Raw genomic sequence first — 27,873 nt, 5'->3', positions numbered from 1 at the left:
GAAGCTTTTATTACTAGTGTCTATAATCTTTGATCTGTGAATGTCAAAAACACTTTGATAGAATATTATCTAGTGAGCCACCAAAAGGCTATGTCTTTTCACTAGGACAGAAAGACATTGTTAGCAACAGATAATTTAAAAGCCTGACATTCAATTTGGAAATTACTAAGATAAGCAACTTAGTATTTCTGCTTAGGTGTAAGATACTTACCTTACTTGCAGAATAGACTGATTTTTTGCACAAGCAGTTTTTTCATTTATACTGTGACTTTGAAGTACACTGTCTGTTTGCAATTCATTAACTGAACATAGAATATTACTCTGTTCACTTTGTCTAGCAGAAGCATTTACTGGATCCATAGTGTTCACTATTTCATTTTTCAGTGGAGAAGAATTTACAGATGGAGCAAGAACCTGATCATCCAACTCAGAGGTCAACTGTGAACAATGTACTTTTTTATGTGTCCTTTCTATATAAGTTTTTGGATGAGCAGGATTCACTTCATGGTATTTTGATGCTTCAATATTGGCTTCTGAAGGTCTGTCTACAAATACTCTTCCTTGCACTCTTTCCTGTATTGAAAAATACTAGTTAGTGACTATACGAGCTCTATAAAAATATTAAATAAATCTAGTAACAAGGTTAACTAGGATAGGCCAGTCTAACTCTGAAGGTAAAGGAAATTCCAGAGAAGCTTCAAAAACCCCTGACTTAGGTGACAGCCAAGACAGCAGTGCTGCTGAAGGTGTTGAAGGGGTAGTTATTAAGTGATAGTTCCAGGCTGAAGCAATGGATTTGCTACTAATAGAATCACAGAATCATTTAGGTTGGAAAAGACCTTTAAGATCATCAAGTCCAGCTGTTAACCTAGCACTGCCAAGTCCACCACTAAACCACGTCCCTAAGCATCACATCTACACGTCTTTTAAATACCTCCAGGGATGGTGACTCAACCACTTCCCTGGGCAGCCTGTTCCAATGCTTGACAACCCTTTCAAGGCACTTCTAGAAATGAAAAGATTTAATTAACTTAAGAGCCAGCTAAATAACTCAAAAACTTGCTGTTCCACACCCAGAGACACCAAGTAGTTATACTGCACAAGGAAAATATGAAACAAGTTTATTTCAGTTTATGTTCACATTTTCCATTATCCTCTATCCCGTCATAGCTGTACAATCATGGGCGTTTCATGCATGCAAATATTAAAATTATAGGTTCAAATGATTGGCAATTAAAAATAAATCCAACTCTTGTTTCTCCAACCTAAATTATCTTAATTTTGTAGAAAACCTGGTTTTATAATAAACTAAAATGCTTCATAAAAATACAGATGCCTGCGTTCTCTGATTGTCCTGCATATTTATAACTTTGTATGATATACAGTAATGGTAAAAGTTGCAGGTTGTAGTTTGACACACATCCAACGTTTTCCCTACTTTTCTAGCTCACACTGAAATTATCTTAAGGGTTTACTTTCTGTTTCTCCCTAAAGTCTGGAGAGATTTACATAGTTTTATCCTACTTTGATAAATAGACCAACCTCATCATGTTCTTTTTCAATCAAATTTATTCTGTGTAAAATTTCTTTTGCTTTCTTCCAGTAGTCTTGTAGACTTCTTTTTCTGACTTGCACATCCAACTCTTCTGCATTGTTCATGTTTAATGAATTATCATTTATTTTCAGGGACAATTGTTCAGCTTTATAAAATATAAACCAATATTAATATTCCAAATTTTATCAATTAACACCTTAAAAAGTATTTATTAATTTTAGTATGCTGAGGGACAGCCCCAATAATTTAATGCAAAATATAACCTCTGAATAATAATTTTTATATAATTAAATTTACACATAAATGTTAATACACTTCAAATATAAACTGCGGTTACAAGAGGTGAGCTTGCAATTATAGTTACTATAAGCTGTTTACACAATGATGCTGTGCTCTATAAAAAGGACTTTATCATGCACTTAATCCTAAGTCTATAGGTCCTTTACCAGTATGGGTCTCTTTTTTTAAAAAAAACAACTCCATATTAATGGACACTGAATATCACCACACCCCCTCCATCTTAAACAAAACTCTCAGTTATGTTTTCAGTACAAAAATGTAGATACATGCTTTTCACTAATTATCAATTGCATAATACCTTCCATGCTTTAGAGATGAAAGGACAAGGTGTCTTTCTGTTTCATTGCTAGTATTACACAGTAAATTAAAAAAACCCACAACCTTAAACAGGATACTTCAAAATACACTCTACTTTAAAAATAAAGAGCAAGATTTTCTAATATTGCAAAATAATTGTAGTTGCGGTGATTTCAGGCTTGATTATCTATTGGTTTAGTCTCTATATACGGTGGTACATACCCAGGAATAGAATACCAATTGTGTGTTAAATGACAATGTTAATATTTTGCACATAATTTATAGATGGGAAAGCTTTTAAGAACTGACCCTACATATATAGGTTTCACAAATGCATTATTGCAACATCGTTGGAATTTTTACTTTTCTTTTTTCTGCCCAAATGCCATAATCAGTCCATGGTGGCAAATGTGCAACTTTTCTGCGGAAAACAAGCATCTCTTGGAGTACACAGAATTACGAAGCTGCTACAGTTAAAATCATTTAGAAAGTCAACAGAACTTAAAGATGGAATTCATTCCGTAATTTTTAAATCAATAACAGTAAGCTTACTCATTTGTTTGCAGTTTTGCAGCACAAAAGTAGCAGCTTTGTTTAGCTCCTCATCCTGAGACTCAGTTAATACCTGAATCATAAGTGGAAGACCATTGTTCTGGAGCAGTTCACACTGGTTTTCTTCTAAAATAGGACATTGTAAAGGAAAATAGATTGGTTTCAGCATCATACACACTTAATCTTACAGTAATTTTAGAAACTAATACTAGTAACTTTCAGGGAAATTCTGAAAAAGAGATTTTCACTATGGATCCAAGCATGCTGTAATGACCCACTACCCAGGTTGCAGCAGAAGCGCTCTAGGTCACACAGGATGATTTGACCATAGCTCAAAGTTCTTGTAAGAAAACTGAAAGAGGACTGAGACAAATTATATGATGGAGATCCAAACTCATTTAACTGTCACCTAAAATATTTGAATTATGTCTTCTGTATTTCTTTTCCTCTGGTATATGCTCCTAAAGTATATACACTGCATTTATGTAAGCCTTGAGATACAGAAATATCAAAAGCTTAAAGTTTATAATTAGCAAAACTCTAATAAAATTAGTAGTTTAATCCTGGTCTAGCTAATCTGTTCCTCCTCATTAACTATATACTTAGCTAAATTTTTTTATTGTGATCTCATTTGCAGTATGTATTCATAAAACTGACAACCTTCTAAAAATAGTCCTTTGTTGTCTAAACTTGATAAAACAAAACAAAGGAATCAACAAAAGATGAAATATGATTATTTTGTCAGTGTTGGCATTTTAAGAGAAACTTTTATTCTGTTGGTTTTATCATACTTCTATTTGAAAGGCATTTACCATTAAGCTTTGTTTCAATTAATTCTTCATGAAAAAGTTTCTTTTAAATTATCAGATTTATGACCTATTGAGCTAATTATTGAACTTGTTATTGACATTTAGAGGATGATAATCAATCAGGATTTTTGAACATCATCCCTTTTTCTTCCATTTCTGAATATACATGAGAAAAAACAGTAGTATAAATAAACAATGATCAGTATCTCCCAATTTCCCATTCTGTTTGCTTGTACTACCATAAAATACCAACTTAAGTGTTATATTTTCACCAGATATGCTTGGGAAAGCCCTGAGGAGCCTGGCAAAAACATTTCAGGGTTACCTACTGCTTATTTCAAAAACAATACTGTTATATAGCTTTTTAAAATCTTAATAGCTATGTAAACAGTGGACAGAAGCTGTATATATAAAGGGCCATTAAAATAGAGCTCAAAAAGACTTATTTGTTATGTATGTATTGTGGTAGTTTTCAGGTCTGGATGAATTTTACCCCGTGAACCTAAGCCCAGCTCTGAATTCTTTCGTAATAGTCTACTTTTTCCAAGCTCTTAAAGATACTATCTGCTAACAGGTTTTAAAATTTAAAGATGGAACAGTACAGCAAACATTTTTTTCTGACTACTAATATTACATTATTTAATAGAACTTTCCCTCATGTTGCAGTCTTGATGAAATTACACCATTGAAGTAGTTAGTGTATGAGAATTTAGTAGAAACTGACAGAAAGAAAAAAGAAAAAAAATCTTACCACAAACTTCAGTACAGTGTCCAATTGTTAGAATAATACTAATTTTTTCTCCTGTATCCAGAGTGTCATTGGACAGAAGCTTCAGTAGCTCTGACACAGTGTGATACTTTGTCAAGACAAGACCCATGGCAGCTGTTACGTTAAAAATAATTTGAAGAAAAATAAACTAGATAGTAAGTATATAAGCATCATCCAAGTATAAAATGCTGGTTTTCAAGGGAACTCTACAGACCTCTAAAAGCCTTGGGCCTGCACAGTCCTTCTGTTCTCTCTCTTTCATTTTAACACTTCAAATTACCACATCCCTCCTGGGTGCAGTAACTCTGCCCATGCTAGTCCCCATATCCAACACTGCCCTTTCTCCCAGATTGTGCTGTATAGAGATGTAGTAGAAGATCTGATAAACAAGGGCTTTGCAATGTGCAAGTTTTGTACACCTCTGCTGAGTTTCTCCACATCCTTTATCAGCTCCAGAACAGAGCAAGAAAGAGTAGAGTAAGGTTTGACACATAGACTATCTGCCACAAAAAGAGCTAGGAATGTTTCTGGTAGAGGACAACCTCTTCCTGAAACTGGGAACACCACTGCTAGTACATACATGCTGAAACCTTGTCCTATCACATACCAAGTTCTTTGAAGCTAGACTCAAAACTAGTGCAGGTATATGCTTTTAAACTTTTTTGAACTTCCATTAGCGAGCACTTAATGGCAGAAGTGTCAAATATAATAATCATGGCCGACAGCACAGATTCATCAGGCTCACAGGTTTCTCAAAATCTTCTGATGGAATACACAAAGACCTCATTAGGACAGCACTATCCAGACAGTAAATGAGAGTAAAGATGTGCTATGCAGACATACCACATTTGTTCAGCTCCATACCTGAGTTACTAAAGCCTCTTAAAGCCTACAAAGCTTATTAGCTTAGGCACAGGCCTACAGAAACACAGCGCTAACTCCAGGATCCAAGATGACCGTCATGCCCAGTTCTCAGCTTTAGTTACACAAAACTAGCTCTAGTATCTTATTTTTAATTTTCAGTACAGTTTAAATTTCACTATATTTATTTTAGCAACAATGGGAAAGTAACCCACCTCAGATTAACTGAATCATTCCCCATATACATGTTTGAATTTTTAAAAATCTGCAATATCAAGTGGGATGTATAACTTAATTGCCTTTTAGCATCCATTCATATCACTTTTCCACCAAAACCAGACTTTAAAAACTGCATTTTAAAATTGCCATATGTAAAAAATGGTAGCGGTCTTTTCACTCACAGTCATTAGCAATGCAGGCATCCAGAGTCTTTGTTACTACTACTGCAAGTTTTGTGCTTGAGTGACTCATACAGGAATCATGCATAAGCTTGATGAGAACTTTAGCTAATGTATCCAATCCTCCAACAGAAACAAAATATTTCTGCACATATGCTTAGTGAAAAAAAGAAAAAATGTGTCTTAAATAATACAAGATGCAAATTGTTTTAGCATTTTATCAATTAGGCTCATCACAAGTTTTCTGTGCATGTATTAATCATTACATTTCCACCCACACAACAGAAATTGGATATATATTAATCTCAAGAAATGCAGTAATTGTCTTATAAAACAGTTACAGGAAACACATGGCCCTAATAACACGTACAAACAGCAAACATTATGCCTGAATTCTATCTAAGGCATTGTTTTCAGAGATGTAATAATGACTTATATTTGTAAAATACTTTTAATCAAAACAGTTTCCAAATAGTTTTTACTGACCTTACTAAATTTAGCCAGTTTGTGGCTATTTGTGGACTTAAGTACAAGGCAGTGTAGGTAAAGATGGTGGAATATAGTTTTCAGATTAAAAGTTGGAAGAACAGCACATGAATTTGCAGAGATTGACAAAAAGAAACATTTATTATTGCATTAAACTTACTTTTACAAAAGAAAAACTATTTAAAGCTTGAGCTACACTTACAGTTATTTGCAACTGTGAGACCAACAAATGAACAAATAGGACGAACTATCTCAGGCTCTGTGCAACTTTCAAGCCACTCTTTGGCATATGGAAAAACTGAACAGCAAATGTTTTGATTATCTTCTGGAAAAGTAAAAACAAATAACCCCAAATCAAAATGTAATATGAAATTTCAGTTGAACAGTAAAAATGAAAACAAACTGTTGCCACTTTGAAGAAACACTTTAAACTTTTTTCACAATTTTAACAGGAACTCTTACCATTCTGAGGATTGTTAACACAGGCACAGAGAGTACTGCAGACTGAAGACCACAGCTGATAGCACTGATTAGTATTTTCATCTGACAGATTCATCTCAGATGTGGAAAGAGTTGTTCTGTTAAGAACAATGCAAACAAGTCCCAGATAGTCAAGCAAACATAAGCCCTAAATAGTCTATCCTTTTCTGTTTGAATTGCAACTGTTTGTTTACCTGAATAACTGTAGCAGAAGACCGATGCAGCCTGTATCTCTGACATAGGTTTGCCCACTTTCTAAAAAAGAGCACATACAAGACTCCGAAGACACATGCAACTTGAGAAAAAATCTTAATATCAAGTTTAATTTACATATATACATTCTATTTCCATTTCCTAAGCATATATCCCCCCAAAAAACAAATACAAAATCACACCAACACATTGGCAAAAATGTTCCATTTCTTTCTATGTCTATTTTTTTCTATACATTGTCAGAAACTACTGGTTTGCATTGTATTTTTTTAAAACTATAATTTCATTTTTAGAATGAAAACACTTTCTGCTATTTAAGGAAATCCCAGTGAGCGATGATCTACTTACACAATTCAGGGTCAGTTACGTGCAACCATTCATTTTTATAAATTAACTTTACCAAAACATTACTTATTGAGCGTTCCAAATTTCTGTACTGCAGATTGGCAAATAGAAAAAGTGGTGTTATAACACAGAAAAAACCCAACTTACTATTATTTGAAACCAGTACTAAGATGACATAAACAGACATTCTTTTCAAGTTCACACCAGAATCCTTATTAATTAAAAATAAAATGAGGTCTTCAAACAGTGCAGAAGTACACAAAGATTGTTGACAATAAACTGAAACCAGAAAATAAAAACCATTAAGTCCTAATGCAAGCCATTCATAATCCTAAATTAGTTTTGTAATATAGTAACTAGAGTCTCAGTTGTGTCCAGTATGTGATGAGTGGAGACAAAACATGTAAAGTGACTGAGGGCTTCCCCCTGTAGTCAGTTCTAAACCAACCAGGACCTAGACAAACTTTGGAACAATCTATGAGCCATTTAACACTTGCTGCTGAGGAAGAGAAGTAGTACAGCTGTCTGGTATCGTAAAGACATGCTGTCTACACAAATCAACAAGGTATTTCTCCAAATCTGGGAATGGACAGTGAAAGAGTGGCACCTTTACTGCCCCTTGCTTGAGCTGATAATCTTGTAATCTGTTCTTTTGAGACAAAAAAAATAATGCAGACGAAACAAAAGCAGAAGTTAGCACGTAGGATTATAACTCACTCAGAAATACAAATAATATTACTTATTATTACCATTACTCTCTATTATAAATCCTAATGTAAATAAAGCCGCTTCCTTTACTATGCAATGAACACTTGACTTTGCAAGATCATTTATAAACATCAAACCACCAATTTCTCGAAAATATTCGCTTGCTTCACCTATAACAGAAAAAAAGAACAAAAATTAGACTTTCACTTTTGTTTCTCTGTGAAATGAAAACCTTCCAGGATTTTATAAATTCTCAAGCCTTACATCCTTCAGATAGTTCTTTTTTTTTTTTACAGTGACAACCAGCTTCTTAACATATATTGTGAACATAAATGATTGAGTTGTTTTTAAGGAAAAATGCTTCTTACGGTTTTGTTGACAAATTGAGTAAATAGTGATCAAAGCTTCTTTCTGAGATACAGGACAGTCCATCTGATATTTAAGGCATTCAAGCAGTAAGTTCAGATCTGTTTTCATATCTAAGAACAAACACAAAAAACTTCATTAAAATTGTTATATTTTCTTTATTAATCTATTTAGTATTACAGTAAACCTGCCCCAAAAATGTAGTATGTATTTTAAAGAAAAACACCATGAGCAAAAATGGAGCCACGCCACTTCTATCCATCTATAAATAACAAACATACTTAACCTAAAAATATTCCTGTCCATAGTTTGTTATTTGAGCATGATTTCCTTGGCTAAAGTAACAGCCCCCTCTTAATATTTCTGGCCTTTAATTACTACTGACTGTTAGTAAATGTGATGTAAATTACTAAATATTAAATTCACAATTGCAAGGTGCATTAAGCATATTTAAGTGAATAATACAGAACCATGAAAATATTCAGAGTGAAAATACAATTGAAAATCTAGAAAGTGAATAGGGAAAGAAGCCAAAGCATCAAGGCTTGCTATATGGTATTTAGTTACAGAAGACTTAATCACTTACCACAGCAGCTAGAATCTTGAATCAGGTTGTTAGGTTAGTAAGTTAACATAAGCATTTTCTGGGCACCCACATACAACCCTAGGTAGGTAAACCACTTTGAAAATCTGTTTCTTAGTCTTTTGGGTATAACAAAAAGAATTATTTGATAATTATTTGCAACAGTAACAGCAGTATTGTATATTTTAAACACTTGTAAGGTTTGGGGTTTCATAAAGAAGTTAAAATACAGTAAAACTGTGGGTTAATATTAGCAAAAAAAAAAAAAAAAAGTTACTTTGTGGTGGTATTATTTACTATTTGAAAGTTTGTCATTAGATTTGCCCTTTAGCTATCCAATACACAATCCAAAAATTTGGCAACAAGGAAAAAGAACATCTCCCTGACAGCTCACCACCCCATCCATGACAAACCTATCGCAGTCTACTACAACTTTGTAAAATTGATGCAGATAATAAATGACAAATTATATTAGGTATCTTACCACACTGTTTTTTCTGCACCTTTTGAGTTTCCATTTTTGGTTGTACCTCTGTTCTTGTTCTACAATAGCAAGGAAAAAGTGTTTTCTTTTCTGTTCAGACTAGCAGTGTTTATAATATCATATGCAGTATAAATTAAATCATTTTTCTTAAAATACACTCTTGCCAGTTTTCTGGTTTTACTCTATTATCTGACACAGTTTAATATGCTCTTGCATGGCAAAGATTTCCTTTCAAAATACAGTATTTTATAGTAACACTGCATTTGTAACTATTGTGTTATTATCTTTTGAAAGTTAACATTTTGCAGAAATCAGGTGATTCTATGTTACTATTGTGGGGCACCAAAAATGTCCCTGTCATTAAAAAATATACCTAGCTCTGTGTCATTTATCACAATAAATCTGATCCAATTTTTGTTACAGTAGGTTGCCAACTTTGTCATCAGCCAACAAGTGGCACTAAGACCATCAAGTAATGTTATGTAGAGAATCAAGAGTGTCTGACACCCACTATAAAACATTCAGCCTCCTACTGCTACTCAGTGAGCCACTAAACTGTAACTATGTTGTTTTATCAGTATTGATCTAAACCAAAGACAATGAGCATGAACCGAGACATTATTTCTTAAACTAAGAATTTATTTTAGTTCACCAAAGAAATTATCACATTACATGAACCGTGTAAACCAGAAAAACCCACAGCATTTATTCTACATAAACCTAATGTGCCAGCATCCAAGTTGAGCAGCAGAGTTAAATTCACGTTTGGAAGCAGAAAGATGGTCCCTTAACCATGCCAAGTCCCAAACACAAAAGGTTGATGCAAGCATCATAGTAACCTATTCCAATCTCTCTAAAACTATTTAGCTCCAGGTAGAAACTTTAAATCAGTGGTAAATCCAGCTTAATAATGGATTAGTTATCCTCCTCAAAGTAGAGCAAAGGGTCTAAGAAATATCAGTGTCATCTTAATGAAGACAGCCAGCCCTGCTTTCCATTTAGAGTTACTGATTGTCCCCATTCCTTTGCTGCCTCTGTTAGTTCAAATGCTCTATATGCATCCTTACAGTAGCATTGGTGAAGCACATGTTTTGAGAGGGAAAGTTTAAAAGGAGTTCATCTTCCTTTACCTTTTCAGAAGTGATAATATATATGCATTTCATTTTCTTCCAAATCTAACCCTGCCACAATAGCGGACAGCTTGCAAGTCTTCCTCACCTCTTTTTGCACCTACCAATACCACCCTGCTAGCCTAAGAGAAAACAAAAACTACCTACATATTCCTTAACAAAAGAAAGGCTGTAAAAATGAGCTCACTTCAGAGCTAATTTCATTTCAGTAAAGTTTAATTAAATACACATTTATATAATTAAACAGCCTTTAATATAAGAAGCACAAGTTCTTTTAAACACTATAGAAAGATACGTCTTGACCTTAACTGGATCTTTTTCTTTTGCAACATGCAGAAGGTACACAAAATAATATTTATAAGCCAGCCTACATTAAAATTCAGATAACTCAATTCTGTTGTTGCATCACAGGGCAAAGATAAAAAGATAAATAACAGGATTTGCTGCAACAGACTTCTGGCAAATGTTGCATATAAAAGAAAATAGATTACCTCTTCACCATCAGTTATGGACAATAATCCAGTAACATCCCTTCAAACCTCAAAAAAAGCACTCTTAAAAAGAAGTACAGATATATTCATCTGTTTGTTCAGCAGCATTAGAACACATGGCTTGAACATTCAAAGACCAACAGCAGGTTAGCAGAGCTCACGTGGAGGCTGATGGGAATGTCCCCAGTCAGTCAGGGCCTGGGCTGCTAGACTCGACCCACACACCCAGCCACAGCAGGATGGAAACAGCCAGTCTCAGGGGTATTTCTCTTTTTTAAAACCCAGTGATCAAATCCTGTACAGTAGAAGAAGTCCGGATTGATGGTGTCCTATCGAAATCAAAATTCACACCAGCAGCTGAGGATGCGTCCACTAACTTTTGAGAAACGCTCTTCAGTGTAACAGGCCTTTGAAGTCTTCCAGTGCTATTTTAGCATTCAACCCATCCCTCCTCCCTCTAAAATGAGCCATGTATGATTTATAGCTCATTATCAGAGATCTGCTTTGAAGTAGAAGTCTTAAAGTACTCCAGATCATCCCAAATATAAAAAGGAAAGAACCTATAAAAGATTAAAAAAAAAAAAAAAAAGGCCAACAATCCGAAGATGAAACAGCAAAAGCATTCTTCTGCCAGCTCTTGGGAGGGGTGGGGAATATCAAGAGGATGGGAAATAAGGCACGGATTAGCTACCTGTTGATCCGGCAGTGGGAGCGGTTCTGGTCAGCCACGAAGGCGACCGCGGGCCCCTCCGGCCGCGCCGGGCCGCCGCCCTGGTACCGGGCCGCTGCCCGCCGGCCTGAGGAGAGCGAGGCGCCGCACTGCCGCCCCCCGCCACGCGCCCTTCCCGCCCCGCCGCGCGCGGCCGTTAGCCCCTTCCCCCGGCCGCCTCAGGAGTCGCCCCCAGCCCGCGCCGGAGGAGCGGCGGTAGGGCCGCCGCCGCCGCGGGGCGGGGAGGCACCAGCAGATCCCTTTCAGCCTTCCCCGAGCGCTGTCCGAACCTTAGCGTAGCTCCAGGCCAAGGCGAGGGGGAAAAGGCTTGGTTTTCAATGCAGTTGTTTCCGTACTCTGCCTTTTGGAAACCACAACAACGCCACAAAACGCACTTCGCCCTCACTTGACATTGGCCAGACAGAAAGGGTGCAGGAAAAAGAATCTTTTACGAGATGAATGCAGCTGAAAGAGCCAAGCTTTCAGGCACTCCTTGAACTCAATAAGAGGTATTATGGCTTGCCCTAGCTCTTCGCAGTTAGATCCTCTGACCATCATAGTTACATTAGCCTTTTTCAACCTTTTGCAAGTCCTCTCCCCCTCAATCTGAAGAGCAGCTTTTATGAGAGAAAAAAAAAAATTCAGCTCTGCTGCACACCAGGTAAGCTAATTTGTAAATGCAACTTACCCTGCCAAGGAACAGCTGCTGCTTTTGTCTTTCAAAGGTGAATCAGAAAATTCTAGATTTAAAAAAAATTTCAGGATTTGGTATGATTTTTATTTGTCCTCAGAAAAAAAGAGAAGATAAAATTGTTACAAATAAAGGAACTTTTATTCGCAGGTAATATAGAACAGTCCAGTCAGTGGCAGAACACCACAGTATTTACAGAAGGCGGCAGCAGCAGCGCCTGGTGGCAACAAATGCAAGATCCTTATCCTACAGCTGGAAAGTCGCTGAAGTCTGTGACATTCCACTGTAAATATAGGTGTTATTAAAAATTACAAACTGCCCTGTAATGACTTTGATAACCTCCTGTGCAGCAGCTCCTGTAAAAGAAAACAAAACCAAAAAAAGATAAAACAGAAGGCAGTTAGCAGGTCATATTTAAAAACCAGTAAAAAGAATGTTATTTATCTAGAACTCACTACACTGGAATTATTTTAGAAGTGCCTGATACAACTCCTAGGAGGAAAAAATGCCTTTCAGTACTTCCCAGTATAAAAGAGGCTCACAAAGCGGTTACTTCAGTAGTTAGCTTTACATACACTTTCCTGTATATACTTTCTCTCTCTCTCTCTCTCTTCACATGTACATACACACACACACAGAGTAAAAACGCGTGAGCAGACAGACCCACACAGGCTGTGACCTGTCTAAATGAAATCGGGAAGTTCAACTAAAAAAAAAAAAATCATGTACAGTTAAACTGTAAAATAAAATGAAGGGTCACTTCTCTGTGATCCCTTTGTGTTCTCCTAGTATGAAATATTCTGCAATTTCTTCAGAAGTTATCTTTACATACTTTTCTAAAGCACTACACATACCAAGTTTCACTTAATCAGAAAAAAATTCCTACATCCACAGAGTATTTAATACATAATTATCTTCAGCACTGCATGAAGCCAAATAAAGACGATAAGTTAACTGGTATATAAATTTTGAGCATCCATTAAAACATATTTACTTTTGATAATACCCACAGGTTGAATTAAGGTAAGCAATCAAGGCTATTTATATTTAATAGATACTTAAGTGTACTGTGTTAAAGGAAGATGTGTACTGTGTTAAATTTTAATATTACTACAATTATTCCTTTTTTTTTAACTCAAAGCCTCTTTCAAGCATTGTATTTTTAAACACATTTTTAAGCTACTAGAATTGATCTACTGAGATTATTTATGATGTTTATTTAGTTTCTTTTACTGACATTAAACCCTTGCTGTGTCCACTTTTTCTATACACTATACGAGGTCACATCTGGAGAATGAAGGGAGAGGATTTTGTCCTAACACTACCTTTGACTACAGTCTGTGCTCTGACAATACAAAGTAATCAAAATAGTGGAGCTTCTGACTCAGGTATGTACTACAGCAGGTTGGTTTGTTTGTATGGACTTTCGAAATACAGTGACATTCTTACCTCCCATGAAGGCAGCAATAGCATGTGGCTCAGCAGCTCCATAACGACAACTGGAGAGCAAAGTAACAGTTACTATTTTTAGGTCAGTTTTACCGACCAAGTGACAGTTAAGATATAATACTTACAACTCATGAACATAGTCATCTTTCACCACTACAGACAACCCGTGTTCTTGTAAGAAACCAGTTAGGCATGACTTTAGTTTTCCAATATCATCTTCTACCTGATAGTTGTAGACACCTGGAAAATACATTAACTCTTTCATCACAGAACTGTAACACCATATTCAAAGTTAATGGGTTTAAAAGGCAGTGTAAATATTTTATTTTACCGAAAGTTTCTAAGCCAATTAATATATTAAATTATTAATACCAGGCTAATAATAGTTGAATATTCTGTTGATGTTACTCATGATAATGACAAAGTACTGCATAGCTGAACCGATTCATAATCCCTGCAACCCATTTCAGTGGTATCAATTCAGACAAATTCCTTAAGTTCCCAAGGAGAAAAAATTCTCACTTTAACTTTCACATTCTTAAAGTTACATTAATATGGAAACCACCCCCCCCAACTAATGCTGTATTTGTAGTTTATAAGTAGTATTACAGTAACTATTGGATCTTTATATTTATTTTGATGATGTTAAGTAACTCTGGTATCAACATACCTGGATATCTACCATGCTGCTTATAAAATCTATCTACAGCCCGTAACATCAAGTACAGCACTAGTTCACTGTCTGGGTTATCCATATGGGAAACTGAAAACAGCAAGAGAACTGGTTAGCCGGTACAGATGAAATGGAAAAAGAAAGGTTTTTAATTACTTGAAATCAAGTATTTCCCATGTGCTTAAAACTGTAAAATCTGCAGTAAAAAGAAACCTTAATGAAAACAACCTGCAAATAAGAATCTCAATGAATCAACTGTCAGATACATGATTTTGATTCCAGAGTGTATGACAAAACCATACCGTATGTATTTGATATAAACTGTTCAGCAAAGATATTCACATTTCAACTCTGACAGCTGCTATAACATTAAATGGGGTATTCCTTAATTATAATTTTGGGATTTGAAATGCATGCTTCATATATTTAACTGTAATGACTGTACTTAGAAAACAGGTCTTAGATTCCTTAACATACAGCTTTCTACTTTCTACATTCATACTACTTAAATCACATTGCATACTACCAACTAATTCAAGATTTCACTTAAACATAAACATTACAAAACGTATGCATACACAAAACGTATACACTTTGTATATACATTTTGTCCAAAACATTCAGAGGACTTGTATAAGCTTAATTTAAACAAACTTTGACAAAAAGTGTATTTTTTTTATTTTTATGCAGGTTCAAAAATAAAATGCAATTACTAGTTTGCTAGTTCACATACTGAAAAGATAAGCTGAGACAGGCCAAGACAATTATTGTCATATCTTTGGTCAGGTGAAAGCACCTTTCCAGCTCTGTCAGAAATAACTGAGGTACAGAAAAGGGAAGTTTGAAAAAAACAACATTTTATTTATGTGGTATCAAAAAAAATCTGCAAGGATAAAAAACCTGAAACATGCATCAATCTGTAAGGTCATTTTTGCCTTTCAAAATCAAATTAAATTCAACATTCTACACTTAAAAACCCCGTACTTCTAGTTGGTGCCAAATTATAAAACTGCATAATGAAACAGAACATGTAACATACAATTCTTTTTGATCACAAAACCATTTCAAGTTGAAAATGCAATTAAAGTATACACCAAAAAGGAGTACTTACTGATTTCATCCTTGTTAAAAGTGTTTAAACTGTATTCTTCAGAGAGAGATCTACATCGTACTACTCGGAGAAAAGCGGAGTTGCTGCCTAAGCAGAAGGTGCAGAAAGGAGAGCATTACCGACTTGAATGCAACACCAAATTTGTAAGTCTTTGTAAGTCTGTATCTCTGATGTGTTAAACATAAAAGACTAAAACTTATGATAATTTTTTTTTTAACACTTTTCTGTTTCTTCTGGTAGGTTGCAGTAATAAAAATCTATGAAACTACGTTTAGGTCTATGATCACAAGTATTTTAGTGAAATATTTTGTGCTTATTTACTTATAGAATCTAAACATATCTGCTATGTTAATGGAACAGCTCACAACATGTGTAGCTCTTCTATAGCAATTCAATCAATCACAGCCATCAACTTCATTTTTTCCTCTCCCATGCTGCAAATCTACATGGGCTCTTTTCATCTTCCACTACATCTACCGCTGCCTCACATATTCTCAATTAATATTCTAACAGTACAGCTACGAGAAGGAAAAGGTCCTTTTCCTGTATCATTACTATCAAACAACCCAAAGTGCAGCTACTACCCAGCACTCAAAATTGTGGAACTGCGAGGTTCTCAATGATATATCAACATAGGGACAGCGTGCTCTTGGCTACACGCTTACAGGAAAATTCTCCAGTTGCAGGGAGACTTAGCCAGGCTGCTGTGTGGACATGTATACGTATCCAGAACAGATATGACCTAAAATGCTATCAACAGTACAACTTGCTGCATCAGTCTTCTACCTTTTCAGACTACCAGAAGTTTACAGAGCCTGCACTCTGAAGGCAGCATCACAGAATGGGCAAGAGTGATTAAGTACTAATTACAGAAAGTAGAGGGCATCTGCTACTTGTTGTTTGGACCTGAAAAAATATCCTATCTTTTAAAAGCCAACCTTTATAGACTCACTATTGAGAGATGCTGAACATCTGTTACTTCCACTGAAGATGAGGGATGCAACTGCTAAGCGCTCATTTGAAAAATTCAAAGATTGAGTTACTGATTAATAACTACATTATCCTTCAAAAGTTTTTGATTATTTGATCATTTGCATAAACACAGCAACAGAATCCAAGCATACTCACAAAGCAATTTTAATTCTCTCTCTGAAATAGATTCAGGTGCCTACAAGAGAGAATATACTCATTACAGTACATACAATGACCAGAGAATTTATACTTTCAGAGATATTCATATATTGTGAAATAACTTAGTCATTCTTGTAAAAAAAAAAAAAAAGTATCTTAAATTGCAAGTAATATATCCCTGTATGCCTTTTACATGACCGAACCAAAAGTGATAAGTAAAACAGACCACAGACATTAAATTTCATTAGAACTTACTTAAGACTTTTGAAGAGAATGAGGTAATTAAGCTTTCTCTTTTCGTATCTGTCTCCTGTGACCTATTTCTGTACAGAACATCAGAGTAAAAATATTTCTATACTGTCAGAATGGCCGTACGTTTGTAATTACCTTGCCTAGGGATTGTAACAATTTAGCAGCATGGTTACGCACAGCAGCAATATCCTTCTTTGCTTTTTCACGGTATCTGTTAATAATAAAGAAGTCTTAATAATTACAGCAAAAAGCCATCAACTTCACAGTGAAGACCTTTTCTTTTTGTTTTTATAATATAAAGACAAAATACAAGCCACATGAATGGAAGTGAGCTACCCCAAGGCCATGAATGCACTTACTACTTCCCTGTATGACTGTTTGGCACGGCTGAGCTGTTCACTAAAATGTGTGGCTTAGAAACTGGTCAAAATTAAAATCAATATTACTACAAACAGTCAGAGGAAGAATATTAAGTCGTTTCAGAACAACAGCTATATGTCTTTCATTGGGCTTGTAATATTTCATTAATTTCTGTACTTTAGTATATTAGTTCTTTTAAGACCTATGACAATGCAAACATGACCAATGACAACAACGCAGTATTTAATAAAATTCAATTTAAGAGCTCATCTTAAGGAACTGTAATTGTTTTATCTGAGAATTAAAACCCTGTAATACTTATTGGAATTGAGAACTGAAGTACATAATGATCCGGAAATTCAGGAGTGATGCTTACAGAATTCAGATTTACAAATTAGGGTATCTGTGCAAATTCAAGCAATTACAGTTTCATTTAGCAAAATCATGATACAAGTTCTTGGCTTTACTGTGATTATACAGAGTAACTTCCATGGAGCAACAGCAATCAATTATTTTAGACATGTAACAGATTTGTATTTTTATATCCATCATTTTAATGCTATTTGTCACAGTTCTGAGGAATGCACCTCTAAAATTACAGATTTCATTTTGATTAGTAAACACTATTAAGTGTTAACACTATCCTTTTTCTAGTAGAGGTTGTGTTTCAGAATCTATGGAGAAACAATCAAAATCCATTAGAAATAATACTTTCCTGTTTGAACAATTCAACAGTACAATTGCACAGACAATATAACAAAGTCTTCTGCAAGATACTGCTTCATTTTAAAGATAAAAAAAGGAAGAAGCAGCAATCAACTGCAGAGAAAATGTGGTAACACTGTAAGAAAGTCTTTTTGGCCCAACAATTTGCATCATGTCCAGCATGCACAGGAATAGTAAGTTCATGTTGAGAATACATGCATTCAAAGATGGCCTTCCTAAAATCTTGATCCACACTGATGCTGTTTAGAATTTACAGTTAATGTTCATTCACACTCTTCCTTACCTACCAAGCAATCCCTTCAAAGGGCATTAATTAGAATTAAATATCTAGGAAACTAGGAGTCCTGTAACCAGGTTGACATACATATTGAGGAGAAAAACCAAAGGCTGTGTTTAAACAACAATTTGCTTCGGACAGCAGTAGCTGGGCTGTGGTATCTACTATCTATAGGAAGGTCTTTACTAGATCTGAAACTAAGAAAAGTGATCACTTACTACCCAGCCTTAGGACACTGGGATGCACTGAAGGCTTCAGCCCTGGTTCCAAACAGCAGACAGCATCTACACAGGGAGCAGACAGCCCCAGCCTGCCATGCTTCCCACACCCCTCCTCACCCCAGTCCCACATACACACTTTTTTTTTAATACAGGAATTCATGCACTTTGTGAGGTGTGAACTCATCACCATTTACTACCATTAGTAACTATTAAAGAAAAAATTGTATACTTACACACTTTGCAATTTGATAAATTTATTGGAGTCTGCTATCATATCAGGAATAGTGCCCCGGACAGGCAAGCTTCCTTGCCCCTCATTTGCCACAAATTCCTTTACAGCTCGAGTCAAAATCCAGAAGGAGGGTGACTGCGAATGCACAAAAGAATCATGTACACAAATATTATTTATGATGCTGCTTCTACATTTAAGTCTTACCCTTAATTACTCATTACCTGCTCTGTGAGATTTATGCAGCAATCATCATTAAAAATCTCTTCAATGCATCTTGGAATCTATGAAAAAAAAACCAAAACAAAATTGGGTTTGTATTTACTTGACTTTTGATTTCTTGAATTATCTCAACACTCATTACATAGGTGATCCAACTCTAAGTGACCTCAGAGTTTCATACCCAAATCTCTTCTCAATCTTACATAGTCAGTGCTTCTCAGACATATTTCAAATAGTAGCACTGCCTGAGAACACGGCACATGCTTCTGATCAAGATGAATGTTACGAACAAAATCTCACCTTATTTCCATCTTCTATATGTAAGATTTTTAAAAAGCTGGTAGCAGCCATCAGCAAAAGGTACTAACAGTCCCGGCTGCCCATCCTACCTGCTAAAGACACAGCAGCAAAAAGGCCAGGGAAGTGAAGAGGGGCTGCAAAAGTGAGAGTGTTTTCACTCCTTAACTGCTGCAGTTCAGTCTGGCACATAAACTGAAATAAATCACCAATAGTTCGGACACGGCTTGTAGTGGCTCACATGTCAGCACTAAGTTTTAGCTGCTGCTTTCTTGGGAGATTTAACATAACTGTCCAAGCAAGGATCAGCACAGTTCAAATAAAATTGGAATGTAATCTAGAAAAAAGCACAGAATGTGCTTTTACCTCATGCGGCTTTTGCAGTTTACCATGGATGAGAGATTAAGGAAATCAGAGGTCAATTCTAAACCATGAGTTACTACTTCAGAATTATTTAAAAACAATGAAAACTTCACTTCTCATGTTTTTAAGCTTGATCAGTTTATGAAAGGAATTTCGTAATATGTTTCTTCAAGAGGAAAGTACTGAATTTGCTGAGTCAAAGGTCCCTTGCAGCACTTCATTTCTATAAGGAATAAATACTAGTGCAAGCAGCTTCAATATAGCACAATTTCAACAAATGCTTTCTGAGTCTCTCTCCTAGCAATGTATTTAAATAGGACATCATCCACACCAGTAACTGCTAATTCTTTGTAATTGTACCAAGCACTTTACAGTTTAATCTGCAAAAGAAAATCTGAAGTATAGGACAGGAATACACTACTAACAAACTCTGGTTACTGACTCATTCTATACTTGAATTCAAGTCTTCAGGAAGGAAATGTAGCTTCCTTGCATGAGCAAGGAAATAAAATGATTTCCATCAGTTACAGTGCCACCTAGTCTAGGTCTATTTTACTACATGTTATTTCAATTTTAAAAATTGTACTAATCCTGTTTTACCTAAATATAAATGTTGCAAATGGAATTCCTGTCCTACAAATGCATAATATGTTCTGAAAAAATGAGGTAGTTGAAATTTCTTCAAATTTGTCATATAAATGTTTATTTTACCTCTGTGGTATTTAATGCTGTGTTCACATTTTTTATAGCTTCTTCAAAGTTTTCCTCATCTTCTGGGGTCCCATTTTCATTCTTTAAGATACCTTATTAAACAAACAAACAAAAAAACCTAAAAATACACAATCCCCTGAATTACATCTCATCATTTAGGTCTTACCAACAGAGCAGACTGCCTTTGGATGTATTTGTGGCATAATAACTAATCAACAAAAAATTGAATTACCAGTAATATGTACTGATAAAACTAACTACACAGACATTCTGCATGTGATTAATTTCCCTGTGATGTTAAACAGAAGTTACTTATCACAAAAATATCAGTTTATTTGTATGAGAAAGAGTAAAGTTTCATAATCACTAAATTAATGTAGATTGTAGTAAAAAGGCAATTCAACTCTCTTTCCCATCCCTGGTCATGTTGTGTGGGGGTTTTTTTTGTCAAATTTGGCAAATGCTTATGAACCAACACAGCAAGCCAGGCCAAGTAACGGACTCCACTAAACACCTAATTCAACCAAAGGTGATTACCACAGATCAGATCAGTTCCCTAGCCCAACCTGGGTATAAGGATGACAGAACCACTCAGCAATTTGCACACAGGCCATCTTTAAATGAGGAAATACCAAAAATTCAGTTTATGTTTTTATTCTACAATCATTTAAGACAATGTATTTCTAGATCTTAAAAATGTCCCATTAATTTTAGCACCCACAAAGGGTATTAGACAGAAACATCTGCAAAAATGAAGTCTATTCACATACTGGTTACAGTGTATTCAGTAGCTACATAATCTTTCTCTCTCTCTCTAGACTAGTTATTTAGAACTGCAATGATTACCAACAGTTTGGTGGGTCAAATGACCAACCAAATACTTGCAGTTAATAATAATTTCAATGTTAAAAGCCACTGGCTTTCCTCTTTGTCACATTTTCCACGTTAAACATCAGCATTTTCTACAGGATTTTCTCTTAAGGCCTCTCCTCCCACCCAAATCAAAACATACTCTTAAACAGTAAACAGTAAGAACGCTGCCAAACTGCATTTATAAACAAATCTGGGATTTTAAGATCCACCTGTATACAACAATCACTTCGTGGAAGAATAGTACTGTATATGCCAGCAGACTTTCATAAATTAACCCTGACAGAACTTCTGAGTATTTTTCAGATATTGCCTTATATTTTTCTGCCAGTATGAGTAAGTGACTCCTAGGACATACATTACCTTGCCGAATCAGTTGTCTGAAGGCTTCTTTTTCTTTGTAACTCTTCGGCAACTGATCACTTTTCTAAATTTAAAAACACAAAAACATTTTGTCTTTAAAGTATCTACTACTAACCTCATTGTGTTCAGACTGCTGAACTCTATAGAGTTTGTCATTGTTCACATACATTCACTTGTATTTAAATTAGTAAATTTTTTTATGATTCCACCTTGTTTTATTTGTTACACATTGCCAAAATAATAATCTAGTTTAGAAAAGACATCTCTAAAGTAATAATAATAATAATAATAGATTGATGACTCATCCAGTTTTGCAATATACCTCGTTGAACCACTTTGTTAGATACTTGGCTACAATCACAATCCATGGAGTGTGGCTATGGTCCTGTAATTGAACAGCAGAGAAATCTTTGTCAAGTTGAGAAAAGATGAAAACAGGAGACAAATTAAAAACCTATTTTAAATGTAAACTCCTAACATCCCTTCCGTTCTTGTAAAAACACAGGTCACGTTCCAGATTTTGATTCAGAAATAACATTCTCTTAACTACTATAAAACAAACTACTAAGTTATTATTCCTTTACTTAAAAGAATGGTGGCTGAGCAGAGTTCTCCAGTATTTTTCTGGAGTGGAACTTACGTTATGCACCAATACCCACACTGCAAAACTCTGCAGCAGTAGGTAATCATAAAAATAATAGAAAAGGGGGGGGTGAGGGGAAATCAATCTAAAAAAAATCAAGTTGTCCAAGAATATTCCTTACTTCCCAAGACCCCCACTTCCTTAAGATTTAAATACAGACTGTAACATCCAGGGCAGAGGCCAAAAATAGTACCTCATGACTGATTCTACAGTTGCCCTGCTCAGGTGAGACTCGGCATCGAAAAGTCATCTGCCAAGAGTCATTTTCATAGAATCCCCGTTCTATGCCTGCATCTGTCTCAGAGCACATAGTGCAAACCACACACCAACCTTTTTGTCCATATGATCCAAGTCATAAGACTGAACGTGCTCCCTCAGTTCTGGAAATGGTTTGTCCAGTCTCAGGTCTTCTAACATATTGTCAGGATGAGATTCAACAACTGTGAAAAAAATTACACAATGCATTTCACAGTTTTATGTCCGGGCTTCAAAACAGAGCTATATATCAAATACAGTGCACCATCTGCTTGTTTAACTGGTTGATTCTCAAAGTAAGTTTTTTGTGTAAGTTAACTTTAATGTCAGGATAATCTTCAATTTTACTATTTGTTGTAGTCCATAATTTCTATGCAATCCCCAAAGAATGCTCCTGGTAATGAACTGCAAACCGCATAAGACTTAACAAACACTAAATACATCACAAGATGAAGATGGGGGGGGGTAATCCAAGTTACATTACATATTGACACTTTAAACCTTTTAGAAAAGTCGTTTATCTCTGAAAACCCTCTAACCTGTATGTTCTTTAATAATGACTCTCATATAACCAACCAGTCCATAAGTCCTGCAGACCAGCAGAGGAACATTAGAATTCCAGAGAAGTTCAGCCAAGCGCAGCAATGTACTGTAAGGAAAAACATTTTTTTTGGGTTTTTTTTTTTTCAGATGTACAAGAGGATAACAGTTAACTATAAAGTTAATTCTTATACAAGTCACTTGTGAAAGAGAAGTTTCCTATGAGAGAACTGCGGTATTATGATTCTAAGCACATATAAGGTGATTGATTTTATACATGAATTTACACTAGGTTAGAAATATATTTATCCATTAGCTTACTTAACTCCATCCTCCCAAATATCAATTAAACAAAAAACTTCAATGAATTGTGAAAGAAAGAAAAAAAGAATTACATCCATGTGTTGCACTAACATAACTTCCAGTAGGGGCGATTCCAATCAGAGGTTTTTGAATGGCACATAAGAAATACTCTTATTCACGAACGCCTGCAAGGGAATCACCACTTCCAACAGGCAAGTTGGCTCTTATTTCTGTAAGAGACAGTATCTCTAGCTCCTCTGTAAGTAGGGGGAGGGAGAAATATATGAACTATGAACAACAGGCACTTCCTTACAAAAGGAAGATTTAACTATTCATCTATCCAGCAACCTCTTGCCTCTGTGGAAGCAGCTTGTCTATGGAAACAGAAGCACGCGCTTCTCCCCCAAGTTTTTCAATACTCTGTCATTACTCAGACAATACTCAGAAATTACTCAGACAATGACAATACTCTGTCATTTCTCAATACTCTGTCAATGAGAGCTGTCATTTTTCACCTGTACTGTTTACTGGAAGGCAGCATGCAAGAAGCCTCTCAGCAGGAAGAGGTAAAAAAATGTAAAAAAAAAAAATCAAGAACTTCTGGTCTTGACAAAGTTTATATGGGCAATATAATTACATACATGGGTAAAATGGAAAGACCTACACAAACGATAAAATACATTTGCAAAAATATAAAGGTATCACAGCTCCTATTATCTGTTAGGTTTTACACAAGAAGAATACTTGTTATAGCGATTTTGGGCCAGAAACAACTTTCACTACAAAAGAGTACTTAACATAGACAAATACTCCTGGAGACACCACCTAGGAGTCAGGCATGGATCTGAAAGAGATTTTAAGCTATGTATTAACATATAAAAAGGTCCACAGAAAAATGCCACATTTACTGTAACTTTCCTTCACAACGACAGAGTTCTGTTTTGCTTAAGTTTTCCTGCAAGAATATGCCTGCAATTGAAAACTGCTTTTACAACTGAATGAAAACAAACAAACAAATTACATGATTCTTTACCTTTCTGGTAATTGCGTTGCAACCACCAAGTTAAACCGATTAAAAAAGGAAGGGTCATTGTCTAGAAGATTTTCTGGACTCTAAATAGTAGGAAAAAAAAAATGTCAGGAGACACTGTGAAAACTTGTGAATACACAGCAAGTCTGTTCAACACTCAATGTAAAGTGTTAAGTGAAAGCTATAAAATTACAATAAAGTTATAAAATAACATTTAAAAAACAAATTGACTTTTGCAAATAACTTAAGATCTTCTTCCCCAAATGTTGTTTTATCATGAAGCTACTTAAACTGCAACATTACAAAGACAACACATAGCTGTTATTTCCTACTTTTATTACACTGTATAACAAGAAACCTACAACCAATTTAGGAAAACAAACCTCTTCGACAAAGTTTCCAGAAACTTCATTATTCAATTCTTGCAAGAGCTCAGTGGCACTCTGGGCACGATTCTGTTTCAGAACAATAAAAACAATGTTTCATCTCTTGAAATGTAATTTATACAGTATATCAGTTCTACATATGCTACATGCTTTAAAAAAAAAAAAAAAAAAAAAAAGACTTCCTCATAAGCTAGGCTTTCTTATTCCAAGCCTTGCTTATCTGAAGAAAAAATAAGTCCCGTAACAGCAGGCACTTGTTTCAGACCATTTTCAGTAATACCATTTTAAAAGCAAAAATTATGTGACAGCTATTTATTAATTTCCAGAGTTACCTATGCCTTTTGTACTCTGTCGTGATTTTTTCCCCATCCACCTCTCTACTCTTAGCTTTACTCCTTCAACCACAATTCTCTTCCTTATCCTTCCAAAGATTCTTAACCATACCCTGTTCATTTTTTCCATTCAATCTTGCCAGAATTGAGCTTATCTTCTCACTTATGAGCAACTAAAAAGTAAGCATGGGGAATTTTGTCAAAGAATAAATAGATTTTAACCTATACATACATGTTTTTAGCATTACTCATAATACTACATTTGAGTATTTACTCAATACTTTCATGCTTTCAATACACCTAAAGTGACATTTGTTATCTCCTTACCTGACCAATATGGCTTTTTTGTAGAAAGAAACTGAAAATGAGACAAGAAAGAGTTATATGTGAAGTTTTATTTTGAAGACAAACAACATTAAGCTATATTTTGTAGTGCAGAATATGTTGCTGACTCTCATACACAACAAACTGAGTTCTCCCTTAAATCTGCTTTTCTTCTCCCCACCACTGTAATATTTCCCTCATGATCAGTTCCTTCAGGAAACTTTCCAATGCCTGAGCCACAAATCTGAAAAATGAGACATGCCAAACTCCTCTAGAAGGCAGGATCATACTGCAGATTCTTTTTCATTAGGCTAATTAAAGACCCATTAGTACTCATTTCTTCATGTAATGGAATATCCTTCCCCCACATATAACCCCTGTAGGTAGACAGATATTTGTAGGTTTCTACCTGATCCATAAGAGAATGTGATCTAGAATTAGTAAACAAATTATTTTTTATAGGATTTGTGAAGTTTCTTATCCTTTCCCCTGCTGCGCACAGCCTTTCAAAGCTATGAAGGCTAATAAATGGCTATCAGTCACAGTTTCACAAGCTAATGAAAAGTAAGTTATTTCATCACCAAAATTATGGAAAATACATTTAGCCACGCTGAAACACAAGCAAATCTTGCATTGTCATATTTCAAGATTACAGCAAACAAGTTATTTTAAAATATTTTTATATCGAGTAGACCATCGTCTTTATAAACTCGGTGAGTGAAGCAAACAGACCTGTAAGATACAAAAACAGCAACTAAAAAAACTATGTAAAATTAGCAGCTAATATCAAAATGAATTATGCATGCTGTATATAATGTGAACATCCAAAACCACAAAAGACCTGGAGAAATATATAGAGGCTTTTAAAATTAAGAATTTTACAGGATTTCTTAACAAGTATAGAGATGGAACTACTTATGAAACCCTGTTAGTTCTCAATTTGTATCAGAAACTAGCAACAAACCTACTTATTTCCAACATCTTCTCCAGAGACCCGATTCCCATCGACAATTGTAAAAGAACCAATACCTTGGGGGGGAAAAAAAATTACTATGAATAACTAAGCATTATGAAATTATCAGCTACATTACAAACAAAATACAGAAAGGATATCCGCATACCTGGTAGCACTAAGTTTTTGAGTATTTCGGTTCCTGTCGCTGTTGCATTTATCACACAAACATGGGCAGATTCTAAAGCTTCTTGTCCATGGTCACCCCACAATCTATATCAGGATGGAAACAGAAACATTCTCAAATGATTTCATTTTAGATTTTAAAGCCCATATAAAGAAATGAAAAAAAATTAAGCGATCACAAATGGAGGCTAGCATACTACTTTCCATCCACTGTTGAGAGGGGCTAAATAGCACTAACAAAAATAAGCCTTCCTTAGGAAAACCTGTGACAAACTTGAAACTTTCTAAAGAGCAACCCAATTTTACTGACCTTTCATTTTCTCCATCTTTATATCTACACCACATGAACACAGACACCTTTTTCTGTTGTAACATATTTCACTTCTTAGAAATCAGCATGGGTCAACACACTCCTTACACAATTTCGTCCTAAAACTGAATGCTCTCTTTTTTTGTAAGCTTTATTATAAACAATACGTTTTGATATTTTTTATAATGCAAGACACTGAAACATATAAGCAGAAGGAAATCAGTCTTGATGAGTTTGGTAATGTATTTAAGACATCTGTAAAGTAATACTCAGGCTGAAATCGGGACCTGACTGTACTCAGCCACAAACGCCGCACTGATTTCACACGGGCAGTAATTTTACTCTCTTCAGCTGCAGAAGAGAAAGTTACTGAAGGGACACAGCAAAGCACTGTAACTACTACTCAGGCTTTCAAGCGCAGGCAAGCATGCGACAATTCGCCCGTGCCACGCTCAAACAGCGGCTGGCTCCAGCACAAGCCGCCGTTCTCTCGTTCAACTTTGCTCTTTCCTGCCTTTCTCCCCTACGCCGGCACAAACATCCACGCAGCTGCTCGGCGAACCCCATTAGCGACGGGCCCACAGCAGCACGCCTGGTCCGGACACGGCCTCCGCCCCTCCACGGGCTCCTCCCGGCACCACAGGGCACGGCCCGGGCGGCCGGAGCCGGCGGCTGCCGCCCCCCGGCACCTCAGCGGGCAGCGGCGAGCGGCCCTGCCCGCACAGCGCAGCCCCAGGCGGGCCGCGCCTCTCCCTACAAGCGGCCGCGGAGGAGGCCTGTCGCTCGAACGGGCACCAGAGCCGCAGGAGCGCGGCCCGCCGCCCCCGGCCCGGCCTGCAGCGACAGGCGGGGCCAGGCGCCGCGGCAGCCGGCTCTCCGCCCGGCCAGGCCAGGCCAGGCCAGGCCAGGCCAGGCCAGGCCGGCGACAGCCCCGCGGAGCCCGGGCAGCCCCCAGCAGCTCGGCAGCGGGGCAGGCAGCAGCCCCCGCCGCGCTACCTCAGCTGCCGGTCGTATCTCTGCTCCTTGAGACTGGCCCTGCCCGGCTGCGCCATTGCCGCACGCTCCCCCCGCCAGCCGCTGCGCAGGCGCGGGCGGACGCATGCGCGGAGGCGCCGGGCCGCGGGACCCTT

General features: G+C 36.3%; 2 protein-coding genes across 3 annotated transcripts in view; both read right to left on the bottom strand.

The window, feature by feature from the left end:
• TERB1 (telomere repeat binding bouquet formation protein 1) overlaps positions 1–12,310 on the bottom strand; it is a 20,614-nt gene extending 8,304 nt beyond the window's left edge. Inside the window, exons 1-13 of the mRNA XM_075510821.1 lie at positions 12,225–12,310; positions 9,207–9,265; positions 8,142–8,252; positions 7,815–7,943; positions 7,213–7,344; positions 6,702–6,762; positions 6,490–6,605; positions 6,230–6,352; positions 5,545–5,697; positions 4,265–4,396; positions 2,705–2,830; positions 1,543–1,700; positions 212–573 (exon numbers count right to left, since the gene is read on the bottom strand). Of these exons, the coding sequence (XP_075366936.1) occupies positions 212–573; positions 1,543–1,700; positions 2,705–2,830; positions 4,265–4,396; positions 5,545–5,697; positions 6,230–6,352; positions 6,490–6,605; positions 6,702–6,762; positions 7,213–7,344; positions 7,815–7,943; positions 8,142–8,252; positions 9,207–9,240 (1,637 nt within the window). The 5' untranslated portion in view covers positions 9,241–9,265; positions 12,225–12,310. The remainder of the gene's footprint in view (positions 1–211; positions 574–1,542; positions 1,701–2,704; positions 2,831–4,264; positions 4,397–5,544; positions 5,698–6,229; positions 6,353–6,489; positions 6,606–6,701; positions 6,763–7,212; positions 7,345–7,814; positions 7,944–8,141; positions 8,253–9,206; positions 9,266–12,224) is intronic.
• Positions 12,293–27,873, bottom strand: NAE1 (NEDD8 activating enzyme E1 subunit 1). Of its 2 annotated transcripts, XM_075510822.1 has the most exons (20): positions 27,740–27,873; positions 26,417–26,520; positions 26,264–26,324; positions 25,299–25,329; positions 24,637–24,708; positions 24,257–24,336; positions 22,920–23,029; positions 22,456–22,565; positions 21,805–21,867; positions 21,483–21,546; positions 20,250–20,341; positions 18,881–18,940; positions 18,661–18,794; positions 16,979–17,054; positions 16,589–16,628; positions 15,461–15,547; positions 14,347–14,439; positions 13,802–13,916; positions 13,677–13,726; positions 12,293–12,583 (listed from the first exon to the last, which is right to left on the bottom strand). In XM_075510822.1, the coding sequence occupies exons 1-20, from the start codon at positions 27,793–27,795 to the stop codon at positions 12,474–12,476; spliced, it is 1,608 nt and encodes a 535-aa protein (XP_075366937.1). In that variant the 5' UTR covers positions 27,796–27,873; the 3' UTR covers positions 12,293–12,473. The 2 variants fall into 2 exon arrangements, with proteins under 2 accessions (XP_075366937.1, XP_075366938.1); XM_075510823.1 differs by lacking the exon at positions 27,740–27,873 and having other exon boundaries at positions 26,260–26,324; positions 26,417–26,525.

The sequence above is a fragment of the Mycteria americana genome, chromosome 8 (assembly GCF_035582795.1).
Source record: "Mycteria americana isolate JAX WOST 10 ecotype Jacksonville Zoo and Gardens chromosome 8, USCA_MyAme_1.0, whole genome shotgun sequence".
NCBI classification, from domain to species: Eukaryota; Metazoa; Chordata; class Aves; order Ciconiiformes; family Ciconiidae; genus Mycteria; species Mycteria americana.
This window is presented reverse-complemented; position numbering and strand designations above follow the sequence as displayed.